General features: G+C 43.9%; 1 protein-coding gene across 1 annotated transcript; it reads left to right on the forward strand.

Moving 5' to 3' along the window:
• Window positions 1–1,342: 1,342 nt before the first annotated feature.
• On the forward strand, window positions 1,343–21,260 carry LOC141999320 (serotransferrin-1-like). The gene is made up of 17 exons (XM_074972618.1): window positions 1,343–1,444; window positions 4,630–4,793; window positions 6,112–6,211; window positions 7,423–7,599; window positions 8,439–8,601; window positions 8,713–8,777; window positions 9,462–9,619; window positions 11,741–11,927; window positions 12,076–12,224; window positions 13,090–13,180; window positions 14,363–14,422; window positions 15,075–15,257; window positions 16,062–16,218; window positions 17,120–17,202; window positions 18,553–18,737; window positions 19,167–19,353; window positions 20,446–21,260. The coding sequence occupies exons 1-17, from the start codon at window positions 1,387–1,389 to the stop codon at window positions 20,484–20,486; spliced, it is 2,208 nt and encodes a 735-aa protein (XP_074828719.1). The 5' UTR covers window positions 1,343–1,386; the 3' UTR covers window positions 20,487–21,260.
• The last annotated feature ends 1,952 nt before the right edge of the window (window positions 21,261–23,212 follow it).

Consider the following 23,212-nt stretch of genomic DNA (forward strand, 5'->3'; position numbering starts at 1 on the left):
CACTAGCCAGCCACTCCTGAATAATATTACAGATGGAAAGCAGCAAATTCTCAATCCCAGACTTGTCCCCAGAAATGTGAGTCTTGTACTGCTCTGTACCCTCCTAGACAATACAGGCTCATAGAAAGTCCATCATTTCATTAATAGAAAATGATGTGCACAAATCTTATTATTCCAAATGGAGTTTCCCAAACACGTCAATCCAAACACACTGGCTTAGATAAAACAAGTTTATTAACGACCGAAAGAAAGATTAAGTGATTACAAGTAATGAGGCATAAAAGTCAGAATTTGGCTATAAGAAAATAAAAGGTAAGATGTAACTAATATCTCACTTAACAAGCTAAGTGAATTGAAAGCAAAATGTCTCTCTCATCACATGGTTTTGCAGTCTTATTGGATGCCTTTCAGCCAGAACCCATTCCCCAATCCAGTGCTCCTTTCCTTGTCTTTCAGACGTTGTGAGCAGAGAGAAAGGGAGGAGAGAGAATCTGGGGAGTTTGCTCCCCTTTCTTATAGCAATTCTCTTATTTGAGACTCATCTCCAGCTGGGGTTCAGGCAACAGAAAGTCTGTTTTCAAGGGAACCTCCAGCTGTTCCATTACCAAGATGTATATTTCTTGCTCAGACCCTTCTTCCTGCCAAAGAATGGCCGCTTAACCATGTGATAGTCCATTTGAATATGTTGACACCTAGCTTAGGTGTTGGATAGCCTTTTGTCTCTGGGGAACTGGTTGAAGTGGTTTCCCCAGACTTGGAACATGTCTTATACAATAGAACTTTATAACTTCACATACAACGTTGCCACTCATATTTTACCAGGACGGTAGTGTTCAGCAGATGAGTTTTCAAATGATACCTCATCAGGCATACTTTGTACAAAATCCAGTTTGTAAAAAGGGTGAACATGAGGGTACAGACTGTCACAAGCACAGACAGGGCAACTGATGAGTTCTGTTCAAGGTCTACGTGGTGTTTGTGAGCCTAAAGTTACTGCTGGAAGCCTTTGGACAGCAAAAAAAATTAGGCACCAGGATATTGCATGCTCCCACATTGTGTCTGCCTGAAGGCTGTCAGGATTGAACCTCCAACAGAGGCCTGCGCATGGTAGAGCAGAAAATACACTAATGCTTTCCATCTGTGCCTAGGAATGGGGCCTCTTGCACCTCCTTAATCCTCCTCTCACCTCATGGCTGGCTGCCATTCCTTCTGCCTACTCAGACACACCATCCCTTTTTCAGTCTTCTCTGTTGTTTTTATTGGTTTCTTGTGCTGATGCCTAAACCCATTTTTTTTCTGTCAGCAGCTCCAGTCATTGCATTGGAATCCCTGGTATGAGACAAGAAGAGAAGGCTTCGGGTACAGTGGGATTACTGCTGCATTGTTATGAAGGCAGCCACAGCCACCATACTTTTCCTAGCTACCTTCGCTCTGCTCTCTTCAGGTAAGACTGGTACAGAGGGGGAGGGAGAAGGGTGACAATCATCAAAACAAGTCTCAGGCACTTTATGCTTGTTCTTTTTGCTTCTTATGGTACAAAATGGTTGCTGTTAGGTCTGTGTCTATTCTGATTACTTCAATTCTCATCTGGTATTAGTCTCCCTGTTTGATCTGTGGCAGATGTTGACTTCATTAGTGATTCTTGAAAACAGCTTAATGCAGCTGTTCCTTGGCACTTTATTGCAAGGTTGTTTGCTTTGAATAGTTGATGGGACCTGTTTGTTCTCTAGCCTTAACACAGTGAAACAATTTAGGCCTAGCCTGCCTCTAAACTTCAGGTCAACTTACCTACGCAGTTTAGGACTGTGGAAAAATTTCTTGCCCTAAGCACCGCAGTTATATCAACCTAACTTCCTGCGTAAATGCAGCTAGGTGGATGGAAATATTCGTCCACCAATCTAGTTACCGCCTCTCGGAGAGATGGATTACCTATATTGACAGAAAAACTCCTTTTGTCAAGGTAGAGAGCATCTGTGCTACAGAGGAACAGCTGTAATCCCATAGCTGTACTGCTGCAATGTAGACATAACCTTTGTATATTTGGAATGGGGCATCTTAGAAACTAAGGGTCTCTCAAATCCAGCTGAACTATGATTAAAGCATGGAGCTTGGCAGCTCCTGACAGAGTTGGCAGTTTACGTAATTAAACGTATACATTTTAAAATAAAATGCTAATTTCTGCAAAAAACAAAACAAAAGCAAAACCCAAACCCAACCCTATATTAAGAAAACATTAAAGTTACACAGCTAAGCACTTAAAAATCAGGGAGCTACAATGGTAAAGTTGAATATATAACCCTTTGAATGCATTTGACCTGGTCTTTAATTACATGTTTTTGTTTACACTGGGTCCTCTCTTCAGTTACATGATCACTTATTATTTTGCATATAACATTTTTTTTTATAACTTTAAATCAACACACAGCATTTCTTCGTACCATGTATGACAATGTATTCTGGACAAAATGTCCATGAAAGTCATTTAAATTAAGAGTGCACAGTAAGCTGTACTTATACAAAAAGAAAAGGAGTACTTGTGGCACCTTAGAGACTAACCAAATTGGTTAGTCTCTAAGGTGCCACAAGTACTCCTTTTCTTTTTGCGAATACAGACTAACACGGCTGTTACTCTGAAACCTGTACTTATACAGTGCACCACAGATTAATTCTAGAGTTTAAGATAAGAGTGAAAATTTACTAGCATCTATAGGCCAATTTAAGACCCAATTCTGTAATCATTTATGCATGTTCTTAACTTCATGCATAAAACTAATCTCATTGACTTCAAGGGGGTTACTCATGTGCACAAAGTTAAGCTTGTGCATACATGTTTGCAGGATTCAGGACCAAATCTGTAACTAAATTAGCTTCATAGCTAATTGCCTTCTCCACTGAATATCACCAAGGAAGGCTGTGCTGATGGCTGAAAAGAATGTATAGGACATGGGTGCTAACTATTAAACACATTCCTATGAGAACGTACTATATTAACAAGCCTACATCAGTAAAGAGACCGACCATTATCACAGCAAAATTAGAATTGTCCAAGAATGAAAAATATTACCAAAAACTGTGCCTATGCAACTGAGGTTATAGAAAATGTTTTATTATATACTGTATTATTTCAGAAACAATAATACTTTGCACTTATTATGAAGACTGAACACATATGGAAATAATCAGAGATCAGACTTGATCAGTTTCTTTCGATATGTGCCATCAGGACATGTGATTCTCTCAGAATGCTTTCAAGCATTAGTTAACCTGTATGTCACCCCTGCAAGGTAGGCAGGGATGTTCATTTTACAGATGAGGAAATTAGCACAATAAGAAATCTGTCTCTGCTTCAGATTCCACAGTCAGTGAGAGAGTTGGGAAAAGAACTCAGAATTTGTGATTCACAGTCTTATACTGTAACCTCTAAAACTGAGTTCCCTCCCACAAACCCCACTGCAGGAGCTGTGGAAATGTTTAGTCGGTTCTATGTAGAACTCTGAATGGATGCGGTCAATTTAGTAGCTAGTTCTTTATCTTGTCTCTGCTTTTTAGTATCAGTTCAAGTCTGCTACTGATCTGGGATATACAAACAATAGTCCTCATCCTTTTTACTGACAGTGTCATTTCTGCCCCCACTAACTTTGGGGTAAGGTGAGTCTGGAGTTAATGACGATCAGCTAACAAACACAACTTGACATGTAAAAATTAGCTGCAAAATCCTACTTAAAATCATGTTAGTGAAAACATGGCAGCTAACCCAGTTTAAAACATAACCTATTTTCTGTGTAAAGAATGGCCTTCATGATGCTCCATTCAGCTCTATGGGCTGCTTTCATGGGAGAGAGCCAAGAACAGAATTCCAATTCCAGCTCTGGCACTGGTTTTCAGTCTCGTCTTGGGAAAGGCACGTAACCTCTCTGCACATCATCTATAAAACGAGGATAATATTTCCTGCCTACTTCATGGCAGAGTGATGGGGTGGCAAGGATTAATGTTTGTCAAGTGCTCTGAGAATTTAAAATGTTCTAGAAACATTGAGTATTTACAAGCTACCCCAGTTCCTGTTCCTCCTTGGCAGATTTCAGCAAGTGAAGCAAACTTCTCTAACCAAAGGAAAGTCCAGGAAACAGTTTTTCATTGTCCCCTGGATAACTTAGGCAGCTATGTTGTTTAGGAACAGGCCCAAGCCGTAAAATTCCCATCGTGATCTCAAAAGCCCAAAGTTCGGTAGTGTTTGGATTTAGGATTTTGGTTCAGCATATTATATATAGTATCTGATTTTTGCAAATGACTGCTGATTGGGGTATAGATTTCAAACTCACCCTTAGATCACCCTTTTTTTTGGGGGGGGGCGGGGGAGATCTGGTGCTTTTAGTGTGGGCCTCTCATTATTGAAAACAGAATCCTAGCACTGAAGGGGTAGTCGCAGGGAAATAGTCAGGAAATGCTGTTCCCGTTAAAGATGAGACTTTCCTCCCTTTGGCACTTTGACCCTAGAAACCAGTCTACTTTTTCCCTGTTAAAGAACAAAAACTAAAATCAGCTATGGTCAGTTTCCTCCATCCATGTCCCTTCTTCTGAATCTCCCTCTCCCCATTTAAAGAGCACATGTCTTGCCTTCTGATCCTTCAGGGAAGAAGTTCAGATGGTGCACGCTGTCTGACCTGGAGCAGAGGAAGTGTGCTGAGTTATCTAAAGTACTCCTGGCTGTCCTACCTCTGGCTACAATCAACTCCTTTGCTAGGGTTTCCTGTATCAGAGCTCAAAATACTCATGACTGTATCGACAAGATCAGGGTGAGTCTGCAGAGAATCCCAGAGTTTATCTTAACCCAAAGTCTAGTTCTTCTGTAGCGGGGTGTGGGGGGGTAACTACTACTACACAGAATCCATAGGGAAGTGAAATCTAGGCAATCATGGCGATGCTATTTCATCTGTGACAAAATACACAGTATCTGTGCAGGCAAGAAGAATCCAGGTGATAAAAATCACTAATCAGTGATACAGCTAATGCTGAGCCAAAACAGAATCTCTGCTACACCTTTGTAATCCCAATGAAATAAATAAGAGCTGTGTGGGAGCAAATGAGCAAAATCTGTCTCCTTCCAGCAGCTGTTAAATCATGAAGACATACCAAAAGTCCCCTTGGCTTTTAGGTTTCAGTTCTAGTTCAACTATATTTAACAATTTTTCTGCCCCTCCCCATTTAACCTCTAGTTAATCTTTCCTGAACCAAAGAGCTATCCTTTTTCCAAATAAAAATATCTTTGAATTATAATTTATATGAGATGAGGCAATGAAGTGATTGGAGGTTTAAGACAGCTTTCACTGATGGGATGATGCTTCTCATACTGCTGTGTGCATTTAAGGACAAATTCCTTTGGGGAGAAAGGAAAATATAGCCCTGGCCTTCCTAGTAGTAGTTCAGTTTCGTTAATGCGTCTGAAACCTGACTGGGAAAAGGGAATTCAGTCTCCATTATCATTCAGCCCTGGCTTCCTCCACTGGATCCCAGCTCTGACTTGGAAAAAACAGCTGCTCCTGAGGTCAGAGAAGAACCTTGTCTCCACCTCTTCATTCAGTCCTGAGCTCCTTGTTAATAGATTATAAAGCTATACTTAGTAGGAGCTGCAGATAGTATGATTAAGGAAGGAACCCAGAAGTGTCTGAAAGGTTTCTGGGGATGAATGGTGAGGAGAATACTCAGCCAGTATTGGTGGATATGGAAGGAAAAAAAAAAAAAAAAAGATCTGGAGTAAAATCCAGACCTCACTGAAGTCAATGGGAGTTTTTCCCATTGACTTCAGCAGAACCAGGATTTCATCCTTGGGGTGGAAGGATCAAAGGAAAGGTGGAGAAGGGATGTCATCTTGCCAAATTAGGCTTGTGAAGAATACTCAGGTTTCATGCAGGATGAATACTGACACAGACAGACATGTTACATATTTGACAATCAATTCAGGTTGACATTCCACCATGCCAAGAAACAGGGATCCAACCAAAATTGAGGCAAGCATTGTGAAAAGTCTGTGGTGAGAGCTCTAGTCTTCAAATCACTCATTGTTCCCATGGACGGAGGGACTCTCTTAAACGGATTTTTTTATTTTGAAAAAAGGTGAATAAAGCAGATGCTGTCTCCTTGGATGCTGGAGATGTTTATTCTGCTGTGAAGCTATATGGCCTAACTGTGGTGGCAAAGGAGATCTATGAGGAAGGTAGGTTAGCAGGAACGCCTGTTTCTAAAATACCTTCACCGTAACCGAATGTTATCACTAAGATAGAAAGTAACAGAGAAAGCACTACAATGGATAACTCTAAGGAGACCTCAGCCTAGAGCGGTATAGGAGAATCAATCCTATCCTCAGCGAGAGAAAGTATCTGTAGTGGTTAGAACAGAGGATCAGATTTTATTCCTGCTTTGGACAGTGGCTCACTACGTAACAAAGTAATTTGCCCCATCTCTATGCCTCAGTAGCTCTGAGGAGCTCTCATCATTTCAGAGGGGTTTTGAGAGGCTTAATATAAGTTTGTAAAGCACTTTGAGATAAAGATGTCAATAATATCCTGCACTTAAATAAAATTTTTCATCCTCCAATCCTGTCCCCAGTACCTATAACCCACCCCTTCTTCTGTCTCTGGAGATCCATTTCCCACTGCATACTGGAGTTCCAAGCCTTGCAGCTAGACGGAAGATACATCCCTACCTTTCCCCCTTATCACAAAGCCCTTATGAAACACATTGAAAAATGGAAGGGAAAAGAACAACAGGACTGAGCAGTGGGTTGGAGGGGGTTGACTTACAAGGATGGAGTAAGAACTAAAGCCTGGCCCAACCAAAACTAAAATTTCATGATTGAAAAGATCTGAAGGGAGTAAACCCAAAGGAGAGAGTTGAATTAGAGTGATATCTGGGGGAATAACTGCGAAAAAAGGGATGAAATTAAGGAAGGGAAAAATATTTGGCTGAGTATCAGAATCATCATGGAATTAAGACATATTAGGCTGTGAAAGATTCAGAAGGTAAGTGCCAGAAGCCCCATTGGTTGCAGAATCTGAAACTAGATGGCACAAATGCTCAGTGCAATGTTTCATGCAAACAAGGCTACATTGGCCTTGGACAGATGGACTGGATTTTCTAATAGACCTTTTCCATCTCTAAGTTCTATATTGCTTGCTTTGCATGTTGGTAGCTCTTGGCTAGCTGGTAGTGTCTTGGCAAACCTGGCAGTAACATAACCAACAGAATGTTCCTTTCAGACCAACTCTCCTTTCCCTGCTTATGCTGGTAACTGCATTTCTTACATTTTGAGACTTTTTCCCTTAGCCCTGGAACAGAGATCCTCACATCGCTGTGCACCGCAGCAGTTGTCCTAAGTTTATTAAAGGGATAGTTATTCTTCCTGTATCTCCCCTTTCCCATCATTAGGAAACTGTGTGTTTGCTGTGGCCATTGCCAGACGAGGAACTTTGGACATCCAGAGGTTAAGGGGGGTGCGTAGCTGCCACAATGGAGCCAGGTGGACATCAGGTTGGAACATCCCACTGGGCTTCCTCCTGGCTAGGAGTGAGCTCCTCTGGGATGAGGATCAGCCTCTGAGCCAAGGTGGGTGAGTGGACGGTGACCAACACCATGGGGCCAAGCTCCTGCCTATGTAAAGGAGAGTAAAGTGGTGGCAGGTATAACACCCACTGAACTATGCGGAACACACCAAGACCAAAGAGCCTCTGGGATGGTGGACCAGATATCCACTTGGGGAAGCTTAGCCACTTGCTGCTAGCCCTCTTCTGCCAGTGCCTTTTCAGTGATCCCTCACAACAGAAAATCTATGTTAGCAAGAGCAACAGGAAACATCTGTGTTCTGTATTTAATGGGAGGTTAGGGAAAGGGAAGCACTGTACAGTAGCTTCTACAGCATATCGTCTTACCTTTCTATCGTGCCTTTAATTCCAAAGGATCCCAAAGCCTTTGACAAATGATGGGCCTGATTCTTCACTCACATCTCACCAAATGGAGGATTGGATCCTATGGCTGCCCAGCACCAGTGAAATGCAGCCACCTTTGGGATGGAGAGTAGCAATCAGCTGTGGTATAGCAAGTACACAACAGTGAGCAGAGGCTGGTCAAGGACTCCAGGTTCTTACAGAAAGTGCTACAGATTCTTTAATGAACACACAGAGCAGACAGGGCCCTGGTTTTTAAGGGTAGGGGGCCCACATGCAGGAAGTGCACAAAACTCAATTTAACTCCCTCAGAAGGAAGAAAGATGGACTTGACCCAACCAGGCTTTGACCCTGTAGTTTCAGGAAGTATTTCTTACCTGAAGCTTGGACAACCAAGCCATCCCCACTGGAGACTAATAACTTTTTACAAGTAGCACTTAAGGAATGCTACTGTTATCTCTTCCAGCCTTTGCCACTTGACTGTTTTTCTTATGTCTACAGTGATCAGTCAATATTTCAATGCCAGCTGCATCCCTGGTGTTGGCGTCACCTCTCCTCAGCTCTGTGCTCTCTGTCAAGGACCGAAATCCTACGTTAGGAACAAGAACCACTTCTGTGAGACCAGCAGCAGTGAGCCCTTCTACGACTCTGAGGGAGCCTTCAGGTGACCTCACCCCCACTCTGCTTGCATTAGAGGTGGCTTGGGAGGAAGAAGGGATGGCAGGAGGAGAAAAGCAGGTTTAAGTGCTAATGGATTGTGTTCATCTCTCTGCAGGTGCTTGAAGAATGGGGTAGCAGATGTTGCTTTCCTAGATCACTTAACTATAATGAATGGCACAGGTAAACCCAAGTACTCAGATTTCTGTTGGCCTGCAACTTGTATTCTTTTCTACATGGATGCTTTGTGGGGAGATGCCCAATGCATTATCAATTCCAGTTTGAGTTTAATCTAGGCAAGCAACTCTTGAGGGTATGCCTCAGATCTCCAAGAGTCAGAGGGAAATGGAGAGTGGAAGGTTAGGAGGGGAATGGTGGCTCACAGGAGATGTTCTTTGTCAGAACCACCAAAGCTTTCCATTTTAGATTATTGCCTTAGCTCTCGGTCACTATTTATACAGGATGGCTCATCGTATATCAATGAGGAACCCTTTAAAATTCCATGGGTACCTCTGCTAGAGGAGCAGTTTTCATTGGCCAGGCTTTTTACTTGACCAAAAATTTGCATCATATACCCAAGGTCGGTCGTTCGCAGGGGTCTAGCAGCTTTTTTCTTTAAAGAAGATTTAAAATTATTGCTTCTCAGAAAGCGTCTCAAACTCCCCAGCCAACGTCCTTGTGCTTTAACGTCTCTCTTTGGTAAGGGGAGCATCACAGAGAGAAACCTTTCCTGCTGACAGTTAGTATTCACTGCCCTGCTTGGGCACTGAGACTTGGAGCAGGCTTCCTTGAAATATGTTGTGTCTCCCATTCCTCTGCCAGGCTGGGTTTCACTTCACAGCTTTGATAGCTGCCCTGTTGTTTTAGATTCAGAACAAGAGGAATATGAGCTCTTGTGTCCTGATGGATCCACAGCGAAGCTGAGTGCCTATGGCACCTGTAACCTGGGTCGTGGGCCTGGGCGTGCCATCATCAGCCGCCACAACTTCCAGAAGATCACCAAGAAATTCCTCACCCTGATCCAGGTAATTTGGAACTGCTAATCAGGTTCCAAGCCCTCTCTGTGTGTAGATGGAATGAGCTAGACTGCAGGTGTTGAGGCTGCTCTGGGACATCCAACATGGTCATCTGCTAGGACAGGTACCCTGGTGGGAGTTCCAAAGGCTATTGGAGAGAGAGGGTGAGTGCGCACAGCCTTTAAAGTTAGATCAGAGTATCAAAGTAACACAATCTTGGAGAGAGAGGGCAAGAGTGGAGGTCTCTCTCTGCTCTCCAGGATACTAATAGCTGCTTAGTGTAAATTTGGAGATATCTTTGCTCTCGCTACATCCCTCCATTTGCTATTAACGTGCGGAGGGTGGAGATCTGTAGGTAGTAACGTCCAGATCCTCAAACATATTTAGGTATCTAACTCCCACTGAAGTCAATGGAGTTAGGCACCTAAATATCTATGGGACCATTTTTGTACATCATGTATTAAAATCAGTGCTTGATCCTGATTGGGGCCTCTGGGCATATCAATATATATATTTAGCAATAGCGTCCAGCAATTACCAAGAAAATCTGACCCCGGCATCTGCCTGTACCCCCTTTCTCTGGAAAGAGGAGTCTCATTCCCAGTTCCAAGCCTGGACTCAAATCCAAGGGAAAAATAATCTGAAACATATTTAAGAGGGAAGTGCTTGGAAAGCAGTAATGCCATATATTAGGGGGAGGTAATTTAATAGTATGGGCTTGGACCACCCTTGTGGGCACAGGAGGTGGTTTGCCTCTTCTTTGGTCACAGGGGCAGGTGCACTCAGAGGAGAGATTCACCCATGGGGGAGCTTTAAACTTCCGCCAACTTCTGGCAGTGTCTTCCTGGGATACACACAGAACTAATGCGTCTCCTAGGCCTTTTGCCCAGCCACAGCCATTTTGTGGGCTATGCCCACCAGTTCCCAGTTGTGTCTTCCTCGTCTCTCTTCCCATTCCCCCCTAAATAGAACAGGTTTGCAATGGGGTGATGGTGCTACAGTCCCAAGCTTTCTCCCCTCCAGGTCAGGTTTCTCCCACCCCAGACCATCACCTGTGCTCTGCTGAGGCACTGAAGCAGGCACTGGTGTACGGCTCGACTAGGAGATGAGTAAGTGGGGGACAGTGTAACGACATCTGAGTACTCAACACTGCAAATGCTCGGGTGGGAGGAGTTACGCAAGAGGGAGTAACAAGGAATCTTGGCTAACAATTACGCAAGGGAAAATATAGGATGAATATCGGGAAAAGCTTCCTGACAGCAACGTCTATGAGACTCTGGAATAGTCTCCTAAGCAAAGTGGGCAAAGCACCATCCTTTAGAGATATTTAAAATTACAAGGGACAAAGCACTACCTGAAGAACCATCCTGCTGTGGCCTGGGGAGATAGCTAGGTCTCCTCTAGCTCTAATCTGATTCACTCCTACAAGCTCAGGTAGGAGCGAGCAGTGGAGGGGGAGAGGCCAGGCCACTGAAATTGAAAGGAGGAACAAACAAGGTCTCCTTCCCTTTGACCTCCAAGTGCCCACCACTGTGAATTATTATGCAGTTTGTCATATGGTTCAGGGATGTCTGGGTGCAAGCCCTTGATTACTTCTCCATCCATCCTCATATTTACATTCTCTAGTGGATAAATAGTGCTTGTTGCCTCCGCTTCCAAGCATCTCGTATTCATTCAAAACTGAACACCAACTGCATAAGATTTAAGAAAGTTCTTACAAACCTCCATATCCTGCCCCTGAAATAGCCCAGGGTAAGTGAATAATTTAACCAAAACAGATACATCTTATGCTGTAGTCTGGAGCTCCTGCCTGGATGCTGCAGACAGCAGTCTCCCCTGCTGGAGCAGAAAATGAGCATTGCAGCCAATCACAATAATCCGGATGGAACAGGAGAAGCAGCAGTTCCTCAAATAACTGGGTCCCAGACCATGTACAGATGGAAACCCACACTTAAGACTGATGCACAGAGGGTTTGCCCTAATCCCAGGGAGTGTTAGAGTTCTGAGTACGACATTATGATCACACCGTGCTTGCCATGACTCTAGACAGTGGAGGTGTAGCAACAAGGCTGCTAGTCACAGAGGAGATGAGCAGCATCTCTACAGCTAAAGCCATTGTACTTTTCCTAGCATCTCTTTGGGCAGAAGGGAAAAGAAAGGGCCAAGTTTGAGCTCTTCACTTCAGTGCCATTCAAGGGGAAGAACCTGCTGTTCCACGATGCCACTCAGCACCTGCAGCTGCTCAAGGACAAAGCACAGATCTCCCATATCCTTGGCCTGGACTACGTAGCCCTCTTGAAGGGACTAGGCCATGAAGGTGAGAGCTCACCCAAGGGAATGGGACAGAGAGGCCCCACCCCTTTGCAAGGGGGAGACATGCACAGACCCAAAGAAGCCAACTGGTAAAGACAGCTCAGTACATGGGTGGTGCTAACCCCATTGCACTCTCTTTCCTGCTGCTGCAGGGAGCTCACTGGACAACAGTGTGGTACGCTGGTGCTGCATCAGCAATGCTGAGCTCCGCAAGTGTGAAGAGTGGGCCCTGAACATCAAATCTGACCCCCTTGTCTGCGTACAAGCCGCTTCTATGACCAACTGCATTGAGCTGATCAAGGTAAGAACCTATATGGAGTAAACAGGAACGCAAGGCACAGGCATGTCTGTCCTTGTCCCAAACACCTGGGGGCAATGGAGATAAACCAACTGAGGCGCTGCAGAAATTGAGACCGAGGGGCCCCCCCCTGCAGCCACTGGGGTATGGGAGAGATAGACAGTTACACAGGTTATGCAGGTTCTAAATTGTCACTACCACAATTTCAGGGTTAACTGCACCTTTGACAACACCTGTCCTGGTCTTCAAGAGCACCCACTTAAGGTCTCAGGCTCTCAGCCATCACCTACTTGCAGTCCCTCTGCACCTCACTGAGATTCCTCCAGCAGGTCTGACTTGGGGTCCAGTATCTGTCGTTAACCTTTCTCTATAGGCTACACTACAGTGTATAGCAGTTATCAACCAGCCTTCACACAGCAAAAAATATTCATTTTTAGGCAAAACTACTAGAGAAAAATGTATAAAAACCAACACACATTCCTATATGCATGCTAACAGCTTATTAGAGGTCACCCATCGGTCCTAGTAGGCCAAAGTCTTTCCAACCCTTCTACAAGGTTCTGCCCTTTGGTGAATTAAAAGAAGACTGAAAATTAGTTCACACTTAGCCTTCTGACACCAAAAAACATTTTTTGTTTGAATCTATGGAAAAACCAGATTGAATTAGTCCACACAAGCCTCCCCAGGGGATGGTACCTCTCTTAGAGTTGTTTCATCTTAGTGACTCACCTTAATCATCCCCTGCAGTTTCCTAAAGAAACTGTGGTAACCCTCCTTCATAAATGCAATATTGTGGTCCCCAAAGATACTGCATGGGGTTGCAATATCGGTCACGGTCCTATGTGTTACTCTCTGATATTTTTGGCAGAGTAATGAGGCCGATGCAGCCACGCTGGATGCCACGCATGCCTACATTGCAGGGATATGTGGGCTGGTCTCAGTAGCTGCAGAATGTTATGGTGAGTTTTCTGTTCCACAATAATCCCTCAGGGGCTGGCATGGGGGAGACCAAAAAACCCCAAAAAACACTACCATTAAAAACCTGGTAAAATTGCCACACAGCTGTGCCTAGGTGCAAAGGCAGGGAAAGGAGAACCAAGAGATCTGAATATTCTTCCCAGTTCTTCCACTGACTGGCTGTGAGCTCTCGGGCAAGTCACTTCATCTGTGCCTCAGTTTCCCCACCTATAAAAGGAAGCAGTTATACTGACCTGCCACAAGAGAGATGCTGCAAGTCTCTAATAAAGTGTTTGAAGTGTTTCACAAGCCTTGGATAAAATGCTGTAAATGCAAAGGATTATAGAAATTAATGGATGGGGTGCAAGATTCTTAGCTTTGAGAAACCAAAATCTAGAGAAAGCTGCATCTCCTCAGGAACTTTTGAGGTAAGTCTATACTGCAATGAAAGACCTGTGGCTGGCCCATGCCAGCTGACTCGAGCTGCAGGGCTATAAAATTCTGGCTGTGGCTGGAACCTGGTCTCTGGGACCTTCCTCCTGAAACCAAATATCTACATTGCAATTTTATAGCCCCAAATCCCAAATCAGCTGAGCCAGCCACAGCTGTGCCACAGGTCTTTTATCACAGTGTAGACATACCTTCAATGATGGGTGGAGGGAGGTGGGGGGAAAAAATTTTTTTTCTGCACCTGTGAAGTCCATGACACCACATCCATTTTGGGAACAGGGAACGTGGCAGACCTTAAACCCTTCTCTGATCCAGCATGGCTGGGAAAGGGAGAAGACTATGATCGGATACTTGGATATGAGGAAGGAAACATTCCCATAGTCCAGTTCTTCATCTAGCTGAGCAGAGTCCCTCTGTCTCAGTAACAGTCCGTGTCAGTAGATCCTCTGCACTGAGTAAGTGCTCACTGCCAGACCCGCAAGCCACGTGCACTTCATGGGTTCATTTTTCTATGGCGGGAATGCTGGCAATGTGAATCCTAGCATAGGCCACCCCCCATCCACTGATTAGACTCTCCCAGATGCATCTTTCCTATACACGTGTGGTGTTCTTTAGTGATTATGTTGGTATCTAGTACATGCTCAGTGCACACTCAGCAACCAGTCACCAGTTCTTGTGTATATGGTTTTCGGTTTTCAAACATCACTCTGCTCTTGCTCGTCTCTCCTGCCCAGGAGAGAGGTGTGCCCCAGCTGCTGGGAGAACAAAGAAGCTGACCCACCTTGCAGATAAAGGTAATGAAGGATCTTTGAGGTATGGGTTTCTACTTTAATGAAGTGGTTCCACCAGGATGCTCAGGCAACTCTGCTGGGGTAAGAGAATTCCTAAGACCTGTGAAAGTGGGGTGACTCCCAACTACTCAGCAGAGCAGCTAACAGCAATTGCAGGGCTCTGCTTGTTCATACTTTACCCCCACTGAGCCGTGAGGATGTCATGCAGCAGACCCTCAGCCAAAACACCCAAACGCTTTCAAACAAAGCTCCATTAGGAATAGAGGAAGGTTAGGAGACAGGAAGAGGAGTTCTTGCTGTATGTAGAGGTCGTGATGGTACCTTGCCCTAGGCTGCGGCTGTTGGGACTTACACTAGCATAAGGGGTGTGCACGCACTGGTTCTGGAAGAAGGAGAATCCTTCTGTCTGGGGGCTAGAGGCTTCACTGTTCCAGGCAGCAGTGCCAGGACTGAATTTTTGTGGCTCAGAAGACAATGCAGCTCTCAGTTCCCTGCAACTGAAAGAGCTCAGTACAGACGACAAGGGAAAGGGAGGCAGGAGTATCATTTTAGGGAGGATACAACCGGTTCTAAAACTTACTTTTAACACGGAGACTGTTCCCGTCCAAGATGTCTTGCTGTCTCAGTCTAACTGGTTCTTGTCATTGTCACACAGCACTGCCACCTGTCTACGCTGTAGCCCTGGCAAAGAAGAATGCCAGGCATGTAAATATCCATAACCTGAGGAGACGGCGTTCCTGCCACAGTCACCTGTACAGTCCTGGGGGGTGGCTGCTCCTCTCCAGGTACACAGTGGGGGCTCTGGAGAACAACACTGTGAACTGTGATATCGGCTCTGGTAAGGACTGCACCAGAATATCTACCAAGCGGACAAATGATGGTGCCAAGGGGTATGGGAAAGGGGGAGGGAGAGTGGAAAACTTGTGTCATTCTTACACATCACTTAAGACATTCACCATTGCTCCACTATGTCCCTCCAAAATACTCTCCTGGTCAAATGGAGTTCTGGGGGAGCACTGCTAATTACCTCAACATCTGAAATTATTTATAATGTGCTTATCACCACATTATGTTTAAAAATTTTACATACTGCCCATAACAGACAGATACCCCATCCTCCCCAACAACTGCCCTCCATATCCAACTTTAAAACCCATAATTTAATACCTAATCAAAGTGTCTTGCACCATGCTCTGAAGGTTGGCGGATTCAGTCTGTAATGGATCAGAGGGGTCAAGTGTTAGGAACCGAGCTGCCCTCAGTGTGGCTAATTAAAACTTCCAGATATTGGCAGGTGAGCAGCATCCCTGTCGGTAGATAATGTGATGCAGTCAGTATTCCCCCACAGACAGCCTTACTCACCTGCAAGGTTTAGTTTTACTACTTTGCTGTCTGCTATTCTCCGTCACCCAAGCAGAAGTTAAATTTGTGAACTCTTATGGTAGGTCTTAGAGCATACCCACTCAGTGGATCAAGTGTCTGGTCCTCTAATCTTAGTAGCTGGGTGAGACAAGGAAACAGGCTCTGGAAATGCAAACTATCTTACAATGGAGAAGTACAATAGCAGTCCCTGTCCTGTATTAGGAAAGAACATATTTTTAAGTGCCCCACATTGACTAATCCCATATTTTCCTTCTCTTAGCTTACCAGAGTTACTTTTGGAAGGGTTGTATGCCAGGAGCAGACAGGAACCTATGCAAAGTCTGTATTGGAGGTGGTGAGATGGAAGGGGAGAAAGTGTCCAGCAGGTGTGCTGCAAATCATAATGAACGCTACTATGGAAACATGGGTGCACTCAGGTAAGTCCCTCTGTTTGAGGCAAGGACGAAGCTTAAAAGCATCACCCAGAAATGGCTCATTTATTTTGCCTGCTGGTTTTCTAGGCAGGACTCGTATTTAAATGCTGGTAACGATAAAGATGGCCTTTGGGTCAGTGTATTTTATTTCAACTGCGATTGCTTTGGGACAGCTGAGCTGGCTGGAGATTTAAAAGTTATATAGCCATTTCTAATGGAAAACTAGACAAGATAGTGATTCTTAACTCATAATCCACTAATGATACTTGGTGCCCAAACCCAAGCCCACTCTGAGACCAACTGAAGAGGTAACAATTGCTCCACAGGGTCAGCCAGCACAACTGGTGTGGAATTTGAGCAAGTAGTAGTGCAGGATATGAAAGGCAATTATGTTGACAGGGAATCATTGCCACCACCTAATGGAAAGAGAATATAAAATAACTGGAGACAGAGAAGGCATAAATAGAATGTTCCAATCTCTGTAGTTGAATGGTATTAGCTTGGCAGCCCTAGAGACAGAAATCCAGCTACAATATGGTATTGCGCGCTTCTTTATATTGCCCTGCCAATATGCCTCAACTCCAATTTGGGAGTCAGCTTTAGGAATGAGGAGGTTATTCAGTCTCCATGCCCACTGAGACTTTGGTCTGTTTGCTGAGATTGCCAGCAAGGAGGCAAATAGTTATTTGTAACAGACACTTGTTCCCCAAGACCTCCACTGAGACCACTAACTCATTTCACACATAGATTATCAGTTGCTTCAGCATATGATGGTACCTTTTGGCAGCCAGTGACCTAGACTAGACTCAGATTAGTATCCAAACCCTTCAGTCATCTACTGCTCCCAGAAGTTCTAGTCTCTTAATCTGATATTGTGATAAACTATTGCTTTCCCTTGCACTAGGTGTCTAGTCGGCAGTCCCAGTGGAAGGAGCTTTGGGGACGTGGCTTTCCTGGAACATCATAACCTGCTCAAGAATATTGGAAGTGAGATTGTTTGTCCCATCCTTTGAGAATTTCAGCTGGTACCAAAGTTTCTTCCCACACAATGATCATGATTCCAAAACATCCACATACAAAGGTCTAATCTGAGCATGCAGCTGTTTTGTCTGGGTTTCAAGTCACAAGGACCTTTCTGCATTTGAATGCGCCAATGAAGCGCAAGATTCAGTTACAATTTAGTCTGGGGGGGTGGGGAAGAAGAGGAAAATAATCAGTGAGAGCAGGAAGACAGGGAGAAATAAGACTTGGAAAGTGCCCATTTGGGAAAAAGGCCCCTGAATAGCTCCAGAAAACCCATTGACTCCCCCTGGCATCACAGCCCTGTCCAGAGGCAGCTGCAGTAGTTGTATATGCTTATGCTTGACCAGAGAGTGAAGAAAATCGGGGCAGTGAGGTAAGAGATACCACAATATATGCTGAAGTGTAAAACCCTTGCTTATGCTGGGAAATGCTCTGTGGCTCCTACAGACTCTACATGACAAGAGAATTGATCTGACTTTATCATGGTGTGTTATTTTGGACACAAGAACAGTGAACATAAGTGGCTGCAAAAATCTCACTAATGAAATTAGCTACTTGTTCTCAACTAAGTTACTTCAGAAATGGCAAAAAGCAGAGCAGTACAACAGACAGAAGGGCTGCCAACTGGCATGTTTTAAAATGAAAATCAGTTTTGGTTAGAGGCGCTTACAATAGAAAAGCATTGAAACCACCCAAACATTCCTTTTGCCAATCTTAATAGCAGATAAAACAGATCACAACCTTCAGGGAGGGAAGGAGAAAAAGAAACTCCATTTTCATTTGGCCTTACAAACCACTAAGTAGAGTCTTCCCAACAGCACATTAAAATTTCTGCCGTCTAAATTCCAGGGAAAGGCGTTTGTAAGAGATTGTGTAGTCTTTCAGAAAAGATACACGTATCTATAAGGAATTGGACCTCCATTAGAACAGACACACTGATTAGCAATTTCTGCAGAGCAGTTAATGGCTGAATGGTCATGGAGACTGAATTAGCTTTTCTCTAAGAGGTCTTTCCAGCGGCAGGTTGAGATGGATTGATGGGCTGATATGGCACTGATATACTTTGCAGTTGTCACAGCCTACAGTCACTGAAATACAAAGCCTCCCTACAGAAACTCCAGTGTGCCCACTATACATCCTCTATAGAGGACTGTGGCAAGTTGTACTTCGAACACAGTGCACGGATTCTTTTTTTCCCTTTCCAATGCTAATACTTCGCATGGGATTTCACCTTGTCTCAACTGAGATCTAGCTGATGGCGTGGACATGGGATTTACTGAGCTGAACCCTGCTGCCTCTCCATCTCCTTTGCAGGTCTGCAAAGCTCAGGTTGGGGTACAGGTTATACCCTCAACGACTTTGAGCTGCTGTGTCTGGATGGAAGGCGTGTCGCCGTCACGGACTGGGCAGACTGTAACCTCGGCCCTGTTCCTCCTAACATAGTCATGACTCGACCAGTGACTACCACCAAGATCTATGGCTTCCTGATGAAATCCCAGGTAAGGCAGAAGATGGGAAAGATTGTTATCCTGTTCTGGTTACACACTACTGAAAACCCCATCAAGGTCCAGAGTCCAAAACCTTCCAAACAAAATAAGAAATAAAGTACCGCCACAGCCAGCACTAAAGGTTTAAGACTGCACAGGAGACTAACGAAAAGACCATTCGGATTCACTAAAGGAGAGTTTCAGCACCAGTAGCTCCTACATCAGGATCATATTCTTGCTGAGAAACAAGCCTCTGCGGTCCTGTAACAGACAATGAGTTAACATGCGGGAGGAGTTTGCAAGAGCCCCAAATAAGGCTATCACTAGCTGAACCTTATACATCTCTCTCTTCGTGAGGTTGCTACATGGCTGAAAAGTCACCTGCTTCATCTATTTTGTTTTCTGCTTTCTGAGTTTTCTTTTCTTTTCTTTTCTGTTAAGGAAACTCTGGAAACAAATCTGGATTCTAAGTTCCATCTGTTTCACTCACAGAAGTATGGAGAAAGTGATCTGCTCTTTAAAGATGCTACTCAGTATCTTGTTCACACAAGTCACCTGGGCTATCAGTCAATTCTTGGAGAGCCCTTCTTTCAGCTGGCAGAATCTGTGTTTAACTGCACACATGCAGGTAATGTGACGTAGTTCATGTTGAGCTAGAACACACAACCTTAGAAGCATGCCTGGACAGTAGCTGTCAGCTCCTACTGACAAACTCATTTTTGCTACTTCAACTACTGCTAGGGAGTTCCCCCACAGCCAAAATTCCTGACAGCAATTCCTGCCTGTGGGCACTGGTATGTGAATGTTCTAGGGCAGTGATTCTCAAACTTTTGTCCTGGTGACCCCTTTCACATAGCAAGCCTCTGAGTGCGACCCTCGCCTTATAAATTAAAAACACTTTTAAAATATATTTAACACCTTTATAAACACTGGAGGCAAAGCGGGGTTTGTGGTGGAGGCTGACCGTTCGCAACCCCTCCCATGTAATTACTTCATGACCCCCTGAGGGGGCCAGACCCCCAGTTTGAGAATCCCTGTTCTAGGGAGCTTCCCCACAGACAACATTGTTAAAATAACCATTGCTCCCAGCAGAGACAGCACTTCTGCAGTAACACCCATTGACTGCACGGTTTAAGAGATTCTCACACGGGGGGGAAGAAAGTGAATAGCTAAGCAGTTATAGTTTAATCTTGTGGCTAAATTCAATGGTAGTGTAAAGCAGACACAGGTTTATTGAAGACAGGTCCATTTATACCAGCTGTGATTTTGCCCTTTGATCTCCACAGACCAGCTCTGTGGCTGGGGGTAGGTGGGAAAGAGTCACTGATTTCTTCCTTGGAGATGCCAAGATTGGGGGAGAGGGGTCGGGTTTTTTACAGTTAAAATTTTAATTTTGCCTTTGAAAGGTACACTGTCACACTGAATTATTAAAAACCAAAACTCTTTTCAATAGTATGTCTGGAGAATTTTAAAATTACTATAAAAGTCTTGTATAAAGCTACTGAGAGTAATATCAAGGTATGCAGCTGGCCATCAACAAAACCATGAAGCCAACTATATATAAAGTGCTGTTAAAGGCAGAGTAAAACTGAAAATAAAAAGATTCATACTAGCATTTCAGTTTTACTGACTTTAGGTGTGGTATGTATGAACTGTTCAGACAGAACTGTAATTTTATAGTTGAGAGTTTTAATTAAAAACACTGTATTTTGATTTATAGACATCTTAGAATTCTGCAAACAGGATATCTGCACATCTTAGATATGCAGACATATCTACAGACACGACACACAGAAGTTCCGCAAGACATCCACCACTGCCACCCAAGTTGAAATCAACAGATGCCAAGAGGATTTTCACCACTTGAGACTGGCTATTTTCTGTTTCATAAAAGCAAGACAGACCTCGTTTACATACTGAAAAAACCCAAACCTTGCAGTTACCTTGCACCTACTAATATATACACTCCCCCATTCCCCATGACAACTACTGGGCTGGAGGTGCTGATAATGCTTCTCAAATGTCACTCCCATTTCCTATCCAGAAGCACTGCCTGTTACCTACGTTCACTCCACTTGGTGTGGAGTATGACACCATGCAGAGCAGTACAGATCAGACAGCAAACCTTGAGACTGGGCCACTGGCATCAGAAAAGCAGCACCAGCAATTAAGATCAAAACGCAGTATTTCCAGTTTAAACCCCACTCCCCACCCCCACAATTCAGCATCTTTATAGGAAGGACAGGGGCCACGCTGAGGGCCACACTGGGCCTAGGAATTATTCCTCCCTTTACAGACCAAGTACATAACACAGGTTAGTGCATCGTTCCCCTAACATGTTTTATTTATACTACATTTTCATTTAAAACAACTTGTTATCTGAGGTAACTACAACATTACTTTTATATGCATAGATCTTGCTATAGTTAGCCGCTACACACTACCTATATATTTACATCTAGCACAGACAAGCAATAAGTGTATCCATTTCTGCTATGAATAGGGAAGGGTTTATTTCTCTTCTGTTTGTATGACCAACCAAGAATGTGTACCAAATGAATCAATAGATTTTGCAGTTATCCCTTGGCAAATTAACAATCTATAATGAGTAAGTTTCTACCGTCAGAACCAGGTTCCTATATTCTTAATAGGAGGTGGGGATGGTGGGGAGGGAACAACAATGGAATTCCCATTCTTGTCCAAAAGAGCAGCACTTAACAGGGTATTTCTCATGACTGAGAATAATCTAATTTGTGTTCATCCAAACCTTAGGGAACCTTCTCACAATGTATATGGTTAAACTGTTTGCTTTTTACAAGAGGAGGTGCTGGAACACAGTGCAAGGTCTCTGAAAGGGAGTGGTGTCTTGTTCGCATTGTAGTTCGCATTAACTTTAAGAACTCAGTTGCAACCTTGTGGAACCATTGTACGTTACCAGGCAAGAGGCGGATTCCTAGAACCATTCTCTTAATTAGTTAGTTAGAATGGGCTGGGAGTGCTGCACAGGCAGCCTCATTAGCCCAGGGTGCAGAGAACACCACCATTCAGTAGGATATTAAGAGTGGCAAAACAAATCCAAGCCAGTCCTCTTCAGACAGATGATGGGAAATTTAAGTAGGGATTGTGAAAGCACGTTAGTTTCATTACTTGTAATTTTTGTTTCCCATGATGGAGGACATCCCCTGGTCTGGACATTACTCATGGACAGGGATCTGTGTTCTCTGCAACATCATTTCATCAAATTCTGCAGCAAGAACTCCTAGATTAGGTAACAAGATTAACATATTTTGTTGCTATGAAATAGCCCTCATTTTCATCCCCTCCCATTTCCACTGGGTTTAGATTACCCTAAACTACCCAAGGGAGGAGGAGTAAGAAGTGAAGGCTAGCCTGCTGCATTATCTGGAGAACAGCACAGGATGTGAGGTCATGGGAGCCATGCCACTTAGCACAGCAAAAAAACACACACAAAACTTGAAAATAATCATTGCTGAAAATATTTCACCATTTTTGATCACCGAGTATTTGACTGTGAAGCATTAGTCAAAAATACTGATGGATATAAAATTTGTTGATGAGAATTTCAACATTTTTGCTGTATTCTCCAGCTGGCTTAATTCCATTTCCAGGCCTCTTTTCCTGTGATGTTCTCCAGGTTGTCTCATACATTCTAGGGAAGAGAGAAGCTTGTAGCCATCTCTGTCAGCTTGTGTTTCCCTGGCTGCTGTGCTGTTCTCCAAGCAGTCTCTCTACTTCCGGCTCCCCTGTTCCCTGGCTCCATTCTGCCTGGCTTGATGAAACAGTGCAGGGAGCATGCACTGTAATCCAACTCACTTGCCCTCTGGGGAAAGCTACCTATAGCTGAGTCCCAATATGACAAGAAAACCAAAGAAAGTGCATCGTGCTGCAGCAAAAAGGAGAAGTCTGGTGTCAAATACTGCAGCCACTGAATTGCAGAGTACACAGGGTCATGCTCCTGGGCTGAATCTGTTCATTCCGCCATATTTAATGCAAGTTTAGGCTTCCTCATGCCCCCACTTCCTTCCTTTGAGTTCATACACCATCTACTGGACTGATGCAGCACTGCACTTTGAACCCAGGAGGGGACTTCCACAGCTGAGTGTACATAAACTAGTAGAAAACATTAGTAAGACAACTATAGAATGTAGGATTAATAAAATTAAAAAGCATAACAGCTTCAACTGCAAGTTTCGTTTTATCAGCAACATTTTTATAGGTAGTTAGGGTCTGTCCAGAATGCCAGATGTCCTTTGTTATGAGAAATGCAAATCGCAGAAAAAAAAAAATCAGTTTTCTGCAGGAATGACTAGATACAAAACTTTAGAGCAATAAATCTCTTATATCAAAGTGATTAATTCTTAGTTTGAAGTCATCAGCCTGGTTTCTTCCAGATTGTAGTATATGAAGAGCAGGCCTAGTTAATTGTTTCTAATCTCTCATGGGTTATGAATTCTGTCTGACTGTTC

Source organism: Natator depressus, chromosome 15, assembly GCF_965152275.1.
Source record: "Natator depressus isolate rNatDep1 chromosome 15, rNatDep2.hap1, whole genome shotgun sequence".
Lineage (NCBI taxonomy): Eukaryota > Metazoa > Chordata > Testudines > Cheloniidae > Natator > Natator depressus.